The 9,081-nt window shown below is 53.0% G+C and overlaps 1 protein-coding gene across 4 annotated transcripts in view; it reads right to left on the bottom strand.

Annotated features, from left to right (window-relative positions):
* Positions 1-1,380: 1,380 nt before the first annotated feature.
* The window catches only part of SNX19 (sorting nexin 19), a 32,213-nt gene continuing 24,512 nt past the window's right edge, over positions 1,381-9,081 (bottom strand). For 2 of the 4 annotated variants that reach the window (XM_068976132.1, XM_068976135.1), the window contains 4 exons: positions 3,951-4,135; positions 3,136-3,223; positions 2,272-2,423; positions 1,381-1,814 (listed from right to left, as the gene is read on the bottom strand). In XM_068976132.1, coding sequence (XP_068832233.1) covers positions 1,639-1,814; positions 2,272-2,423; positions 3,136-3,223; positions 3,951-4,135 — 601 coding nt within the window. In that variant the 3' untranslated portion in view covers positions 1,381-1,638. Of the gene's footprint in view, positions 2,424-3,135; positions 3,224-3,950; positions 4,136-9,081 lie in introns of all 4 variants that reach the window. The other 2 variants (XM_068976133.1, XM_068976134.1) reach the window with 2 other exon arrangements.

Here is a 9,081-nt window from a genome sequence, read left to right as displayed (position 1 = left end):
CGGCAGGGCTACTCTCCATGTCTTTACCCATGGTTCACTGTTGCATCTGAACTCCCCATGCTTTCACAGGCTAACTCTTATTAATCCATTAGGAGTCAGCTCAGACAGAATTACAATCTCAATTAAGTGACTTTAATATTCAGTGGTGCATTAACTGCACCCAAGTGGAGCTGTCTGGGTTCTAACCCCTCGACACTCCAGGTGCGGCTAAAGGCCTGCATTCTTGCTGGCTACCCCTGGGAGCTTGTGAACACGCAGATCCCCAGGCCTCTACCCCAGCTCTGGGTAATTCTCACACACACTGACTTCAGCAAGCACTGCTCTGACTCACTAGGATGGGGTCTGTGGCCTACTCCCAGGCTAAACCCAGTAGCTGCCGTGGCACGTGAGCAGAGCTCCGGGGCACTCGGAGCTCGGGGCTCCGAGCCCATCACAGGAGCACGCGCTGTGGCTGCCCAGGCCCCCGTGGGAGAGCTGAGTGGCTGCAGCAGAGACCACCGCGTGGCCACATGGCCCTGACCAGGAGTCTGCCAGCCCACAGGCTCCTCACAGGTGAGAACCCACCCTCTAGTACAGACTGGAACAGTGGTTCTGAGTGTGGGCTCTGCCATCTCAAGGGCCTATGGCCATCCCCACCTCTGTGCCTCATGTGCCCGTGAAGAGGGGACAGAGCAGAACCACCTCCTGGGGCTGATGTGTGGGTGAGGGAAGGTGACGCATGTGAAGAGGATCAGGTGGCACATTTGGCAAACATCTCTTAGTTGACCACAGGGGGGCTTTGGTGGTGTTTTGGCAGAATGACCCCTGCAACAGACACTGTTCGTCAACACCCGACCTCTGCGTCTTCCTTGCTAACATCTATTTTCTGAGGTATCTAACCTTCCTGGCGAGTGACCTCCCCAGGTGGAAACTCTACTAGGAGCCAATCCTGTTCAAGCATCCTCAATGTCATGGATTGGCTCAGAGCGGGTGGTTTTGGCCAATGAGTCCTGAGGACTCTTGAAAGGCTTCTGGGAAACTGTTTCCTCATTTTTTTAAAAGAAAACATGGGGGAGATGCCCCCATTCTTTCAAGGATATTGTCATACGTGGATGTGATGCCCTGAACTGCAGCAACTGTGAAGGTTGGTGGTCTGAAGATGAGACAATGTTTACAAGGCAAAACAAAAAGATGGGAAGAATCTGGGCCCTCGATGAGGTCCGAGATGCTGCCTCCGCCAACCCAGGGCCGCACCTACTCAGGGGCTGGCTTGATGGAAAAAAATAAATGTTCTTAGTAATTTCAGCCTAAAGCATTCTAACCCATAGAGCCAGAGACCACGTTGACACACGTTTTTACTCTGCCCACGACCTAACACCTGCTGTCAGGCGCCATGAGCAAACAGTGGAAGCTGGGAATGAACGGGCAGGGGCGGGGAGGGTGACAGGAGAAGCAGGAATGTTCCAGGCTAGTGCAGGTCCAGTTCTTCACTCGTCACGGCGGAAGTGAGCTGCTGTGTTGAGTGGGTGAAAAAAGACAGGGAAGGCCAAGGAGGCCAGCATGCACTTGCTCTTGGGGAGGGGCTGGTACAGTCTGCAGTGCAGCCCTCTCTCAGGAAAGGGTGGAGGGGTGGGGTGGGCCCCCCGGAGCTTCTGCCCTTCAGGGAAGCAGCTTCCTAGGGCAGCGGCCGAAGTCACGTCCTCTGCAGGCCGGGGTGCTGGGCAACACTGGTGAGCGTGGAGGGCCCCGAGAAGTGGCTCCCTCCATGGGCTGTGGGGACAATCGAGAGACGAGCGCTCTGGCTTTCAAGAGTACTCCTGGATGGATTGTGTTTCCTGGTGGGAAGAGGGAATTCAGAAGACTGTCTTCTCCACCAAGAAAACCCAGCTGTGGTGCTTTTCCCGGTCTCCCCGGAGCCTGCATGGGGGTGGGCGTGGGGAGGGTTGCAGGGATGATCAGGCGCACGTGTGCACAGGCCAGGCTCCCGGCAAAGAGTGTCAGGGAGGAGGGCAAGGGGGAGGCTCATTCCTCTCCCCCACGGCTCCCTTTTCCAGAGGAACCAGGTTCCACCCACCAGCGACAGTCCACACACCACAAGGAGGCATGGAAATGGATGTGCATGCAATGGTGCATAGACGCCCACTGCCTGCTACAGACCAAGTGTGTGTGTGCGGCGGGGAGGGAGGGGGGACGATGCTTCTGAGACCCCAGGCCTTCTGAGTGTAGTCCTGTTCCAGAGGGTATGGTCTTTTGCTTGGTCTCTGGGTGGCAGAGTGATCCGCCCTTCCTAACCCTCGAAGAAACGGGACAATGGCCTCTGGCTAAGGGGAGATGCCCGTCTTCCTGGGGTGTCTGCGGTGGAGCTGGTTACGGCAGACTCCTCGGCAGAGGCACTGAGCTCCAACAATTCCAGGATGATGTCCCAGAGGCAGTAAATCAAATGCCTGAAACAAACGAACAGGACAACTTGGGGGAAGGTCTGGCTGGGTCTCAGGACACCAGATCCTGTTGATGACATTTATCTCACCTCCCCACTGCCCGCTACTGATATCCTCAGTGGACTGCAACGTCTCGGCTGCGAAATAAAAGTCTGCTGAACTAAGGAAGGCTAGGATTGCAACAAAGGTGGAAATGGTACTTGAGACTGGATTTAAGGAAATTCCCTATTTCTTTACATCTAGCATGTTGGCACTGCTCTGAAGAGCTCTGAGCGAGGGGAATCCCTGTAGTAACAATTTACTAGGAACCTTTAGGTCATCTATGATGAGGCAGAGACAGGACATGAGGAGTGAGAGTTCATGGACACAACGTGCTCAGGGCAGGGCTGAGAGGGGAGGGAACGTGCTCTCAACACCAATGGAATTCTCCATCCCCGGGCACCGGCCAGGGCACCATGACCTCTCTGTGCTGAGAACTGCCAAAGCCTTCTCAGGAGCTCCCACAGGGGCCTGCATAGAGTTCTTCCCAATGCAAAGAGTGGCTGGTCCCACCAGCTCCCGACCAACTGACCCCTGCTCAGGAGCCAGGGAAACAGTCACTGCACCTGCAGCCAGGGCCCAGGGCAGGGAGACACTGCGATCCCAGTCTTCTCAGTACAGCCATTTACCCAGAAACCCGGGACCTTCTGAGACCAGAGACGGCTTCCGCCGTGCCCACCTGTTGATGAGGGGCTGCTGCAGCGACTCCAAGACCAGACTCCAGCTCAGCCGGCATTTGTTCTCCCCAAGGATTTCTACGATGACATCTGAAGAGGAAAGGTGGACATGGTTTTAGTTCACCACGAAGCCTTAGCCTCTGTGGGGACTGTCTCCTCAGGATGTCTGCTGTCTTTATTCACACTGGGTACTTCTGGCACATCTCTGAACCACACAGACAAACTATATCCTCAGGAGACAGGGAAAAGCCAACAAAAATGGTTCTTAAGTTAGATATCTGAATAAGAATGGGCCCCAGGAGACAATTCTGTAACCTGTCGCTGCTTCTGATACAACGGTGTAGGCTGAAGAACGGAGGTTAACAAGAGTAAATAACACAGTCTGGGGTAACAGTCCACCACCGTACCCTCCTCTCCCCAGCACAACCACAGGCAGCAAACCGCCTTCCCTGTCCTCCAAAAAAAACCATATAAAGGGAAGGAAAAAGCCCTCTTCGGAGTTTGTGTCTATGTAGCTGAGGACCGTGCACTTTACTCGTTGGCCGCTGGTCCCCAAGCTGGGCTTATGCAGGCGTGAAATGCTCCCCGCTGGTCCACAGGGCTGAAGTCATCACCTGCCCCGAGGATGCTTCCCGTTCCCTCAGCCTCCCCAGAAGTCCCAATCACTTTCCTATTGGCCTCAGAAATGGCAGGTCAATGCATTTTCTGAGTCCTGCCGCAGATAAGGCCCTTTGAAAACAGGGGAAGGGCGTGGGGTAATGGCAGGAAAGCGGGGTGGGGAGGAAGGCTACGGCACCATCAGTCTCTCTGCAGTCACCTGGCAGGACCCCCATCAGGCTCTGCAGAGCCTGTTTCTCAGCCGCTGCCTTCTGTTCTGGGGTCCTCACAGGCCGAGGACACTTGGGCAAAGCCCCGCCCGGCCAGATGGACTCCTGGAGGAGCCGGAGGTATTGCACCCAGCGCTGTGGACACGTCAGATGAGCCACCTGCACCTCCAGCCACCTGCAGGGGAAGAGAGAAGGGTCAGGGCAAAGTGGAGGACCCAGAGCCAGGGGGAGTCCTCCAGGCAACGAGGACAGAACAACGCCAAGGCAGCACCAGGTCCCACAGGTGAGACCAAGCCAGTCGACAGCGTGGGCTCCCAGAACCTGAAGATGAGCGACGATAGGATTACAGTCATTCACTGAGTGCGAGCACCCCCGTGTCAGGGGCTGAGAACAGAGCATTTGCAGGCTGCTGGCTCTGGGGAGGTTGCACCTTTCCAGCTCCGGGACTTCTCAGTGCTGTGTACACAGTGCAAGATCTGGGGACTTTATACAAACCCCTCTCCGTGGCCACCCATTCACGTCCCCACAACCTGTCTTGAGGACTCCTGACATCACCCGTTGCTCCCGACAGACCAGGCCTTCTTCTTACCAGCAGCAGAACTCTGTCCTTCTGGCAAAACCTGTTCAAACCCCACATCCTCCACAAACTCCTTCCTGAGCATTCCACCCAGAAATGCTCGCTCCTTAGGCTTCCTATGGTGCTCCTTCTACAACAGAGACCAAGCACTGGTATTCCAGTTTGGAATATTGATTGCTGCCTCATACATTTACAGCTCACCTTTCCCAACTACATTATAAGCACCGGAAGAGATCCCCCTCACAAAATCTTCCCACAGTGAAATGTCAGTTGACTGACAGGCAACTGCTCTTATTACAGTGAAAATGTACCCCTCTGTCTTGCTTTCACAAATGAGTCAATAACTGAGAGGGCAGGCACTGCAATCTGCAGGGCCTGCGAGGCATTTCCACCGAAACTCTTTCCCTGTCTCTGCAGGTTTCCAGAGCGGTGTGGTCACTTGTTGAGGTTCGACACTGCAGAGGCCTCCTTCATGGGGCCCGTGTTGAGAATGGCATGGCCGTCACGGGGATGAATGGATTGCTGGCAACGTCACTCACGCAAAGAAGACTTTATTTGGTGCCGCACCACACAGCCCATGCCATCACTCCAGACCTGAGCGGCCTGTCGTCCATCCAAGAGTGGAGGGGCTGCCAAGGCAAACTTTATTTAACCTCCACCCTGCCAGACAGTCTGCATTCCGCTCACGCTAGGCATTCCAGCTTTGGGGGCTGCACTCCCCCAGGCCCAGGGCTCACAGATGAGTCTAAGAATAGGAAGTCTGAAAGGTAACGGCAGGGCAACGGCAGACATCGATGGAGATCAAGAGCGGCACAAAGCTTGCCCCAAACAGCCATCACCATTTGGGCTTCCCAGGTGGTTTAGTGGTAAAGAATCTGCCTGCCAGTGCAGGAAACACAGGGTTCAGTCCCTGGGTCAGGAAGATCCCCTGGAGAAGGGAATGGCCACCCACTCCAGTATTCTTGCCTGGAGAATCCCATGGACAGAGGAGCCTGGCAGGCTACAGTCTGTGGGGTCACAAGGAGTTGGGCACGACTGAGCGATTAACACTTTCCCTTTCAGCCAGCATTAGCTCTAGCTCAGCCTCTCGTTCACAGATGCAAACAACAGGCTGGCTTGCCCTTCTGTTTGACCTTCAGTTTGTCCTCTGGAGCCAGTAGCACCTGCGACTCTTTGGAGAGACCTCAGCATCCACTCAACCCTTCCTTGTCTGAGCACGACAACAGCAGCCCTGGGCACCTGGCCCCCTTGTGGGCCTGCTTTACTTTAATGGCCATTCACTCAATGGGAACAGGACCTCGAATTGCATTTGGGCAAGGAGGTCCCCTCTGCTCCCTCCCGTGGTGACCAAGCATCTCATGAAGACATGCTGGATGCAGAACAAATGTTAACACGTGGCAAGATACAAATTATACAAACCTACTGGACTGTGACCCATCAAACCCTCAATGCGGATACTGGGAAGAAGAATCACCGTATGAAAAAGCAAGAATAAGCCCCCGATGAGGAGGATGAGTCAGTGAGTCAAATAAAATTGTCAGAGCTTAGCAGAACTAATTGACAAAGACATTTGAGGTCACCAAGCAAAACATCAGCTGCTGAACAAAACAAAGGCTTCGGTAAGTGCCCTAAGCCCTGAGGCACAGGACTAATAAACAGAGGGGCCTAGAAGAGTCAGTCCTGGGAATGGGAGAGGCAGGACCTGTGTAAACCACATGAAATGAAACCAAGTGTCTAAAGAGAGGGGTCCACTGCAGAAGGGGGGCGCTGCGAAGTTCAGTGCTCCTGCTCTGCCTCAGGCCCCATGGGCAGCAGGCAAGCTGCGCCCACCACACGGACGCTTCCCTCCCTTTCCAGGGTCCTTTTCCCACCCCTGTTCCTCCTCCTCCTCTCAAAGGAAACAAGGGGCTGCCTCCTGGGCACTGGGATGAGCTTGCTTTCGTTTCCCAGCTGGGGTAGAAGGCAGCCTGTGGAGAAGACAGGCGGCAACCTTTTGCTCACAGAACGTCAGAGGTATGGCCTCTCGACAGCATCCCTGTCTGGCGGGGAAAGCGATCAAGTCCAAATCCAGAGAATCTCCACCACTGCTGCTGCCCCACCCGCAGACAGGACAAACCACCTGTGCGCAGAGACCCCCCTCGAAAGCAGGCTTCACACAATGCGCCTCCAGGGATCTGTATGGTCTGCCCAACACGCTGCACAGAAACAGTACTTGGTAAACAAGAAGAGCACAGGGATTTCTTCATCCAACCATCGCTTCTCTCCTTCAACCCATTTCCCCTTCCTTCTATTCCAGAGTGAAGCTCCATGCACACCACCCTTCTTTACCTAACACTGTGAACTCCCTCAGTCCTGAACCTGGGCTGAGGCACAGGAAGCCAGCAGATGAGGCTCTGGGGTGAGTGTTAAGCAACCGACACCCTGACTCCAATCCTTAGCTCCCTTGTTGTTTAGTCACTAAGTCGTGTTCATCTCTTTGCAACATGGACTGTATAGCCTGCCAGGTTCTTCTGTCCATGGAATCCTCCAGGAAAGAATACTAGAGTGGGTTGCCGTTCCTTCTCCAGGGGATCTTCCCGACCCAGGGATCGAACCCACGTCTCCTACGTTGGCAGGTGGATTCCTTACGAAGCCACCTGGAAAGCCTCGTTAGCTCCCTGCATCTCTCCATTCCACGTCATCCTTCTGTTCTTAACTTAGGGGTGGGGAGGGTAAAGAGAAATCTGTGTCTTGAAGCACAAGGAACGGAATCTGTGTCTGCAGTCCAGTGTGCCATAATAGCTCCTCCAGCATCAGGTTCTGGAATCTGCTGCTACCACTGTTAAGCTAAGAGCTCCAGTTTCAAGGTGGAGATACACACACACATCCCTTGGACTATTTACTATTAACAAATTATTTATAAGAAATCATTTACTAAATACAAACGTTATTGTTGATGTAACACAAGATGCATGAGGTAAATACGCTAAAATAAATATGGAGGAGAAGAGCCTCAAATAGCACTGGTTTTATTTTCTACTACTATTCCAGTTCTGATATTTGATTTAGATATCCTCTTCTACCTTTTAGCTTCTCCCCAAAGAAGAAGAAGAAAAGCCAGACCACAACTGTTCTGTCAGATCTCTGAAGGACTCAGAGCACAGAGAAGACGTTCCAGGGGGCCCAGAACAGGCAACGAAAGGAGAAAAAAACAACAGCAGATGGACACTGAGACATATAAGAGCCTCTGGTGCCAGACATGGAAGAACAGGGGATGCAGAGGCCAGGGCACCCACTACCCTGGGAGTCCTCGTCCAGTCCACATTCAAAGGAACCTGGTCTGAAAGAGCTCCACACAGAGAAATGAAGCGGGGGCTGAAAATGAGGCAGTTTAATACTAGGGCTTAAGATGGCACTTCAAGGTTAGCAGAAGGTCATTTTCCATCAAAAGAGAAGAATCAAATCTCAAGAGTAAGGGGAGAAAGCTTTAAGGGACCACATCTAAGCCAATTAACCCAATTCCCATCACGTCTTTTCTAAGACTGCCTCCATGGCTGAGAGAGGAAGGCCCTGGATAAGTAAGGCTTCATTGGGGGGGTGGGGGTGGGGCATGGCTTCCCAGGTGGCACAGTGGTGAAGAATCCACCTGCCAATGCAGGAGACACAAGAGATGCAGGTTTGTTCCCTGGGTCAGGAAGATCCCCTGGAGAAGGGCATGGCAACCCACTCCAGTATCCTTGCCTGGAAAATTCCATGGAGAGAGGAGCCTGGTGGGCTACAGTCTATGGGGCTGCAAAGAGTCAGACACACCTGAGCAGTGCTGATGTCGGTGGGGGGAAGGGCAGGTAGGGTTAGGGTTTTCACTGCTGTCCTCTCTTACAATGGACAGAGTGCCCAGAACCAGACACAACCTCACAATGTGCCCTGACCAGCAAGGAGTGCAGAGAATGGCGCCTTCCTCAAGCCAGATACCATACTTGTGTATTACTACAGTCAAAGACTGTACTGGCTTTGGGGCACACACACTAAAGCACTGACTCAGCACTGGGTATGCAGCCGACTAGAACCCGGAGTCCACGTATGTGCTTTAACCAGAAATCACAGACTCCTGTTAAGTCTAGGCTTGTCCTTTGGTACTATACTTGTGTAATTAAAAAAAAAAAAGAATCTAAATTCTGCTTTATAATATTTATTTCTGTTAAATCCCATCTTGTTTGCTTTAGACTACCATTCTAACTGTTCTGCAAGGAGATCAAACCAGTCAATTCTAAAGGAAATCAGTCTTGAATATTCATTGGAAGGACTGATGGTGAAGCTGAAACTCCAACACTTTGGCCATCTGATGCGAAGAACTGACACATTGGAAAAGATCCTGATGCCAGGTAAGACTGAAGGCAGGAGGAGAAGGTGATGACAGAGGATGAGATGGTTGGATGGCATCACTGACTTGATGGACATGAGTTTGAGGGAGCTCTGGGAGTTGGTGATGGACAGGAAAGTCTGACGTGCTGCAGTCCACGGGGTTGCAAAGAGTCAGACATGACTGAGTGACTGAACTGAACTAA

Source organism: Capricornis sumatraensis, chromosome 8 (assembly GCF_032405125.1).
Source record: "Capricornis sumatraensis isolate serow.1 chromosome 8, serow.2, whole genome shotgun sequence".
NCBI lineage: Eukaryota > Metazoa > Chordata > Mammalia > Artiodactyla > Bovidae > Capricornis > Capricornis sumatraensis.
This window is presented reverse-complemented; position numbering and strand designations above follow the sequence as displayed.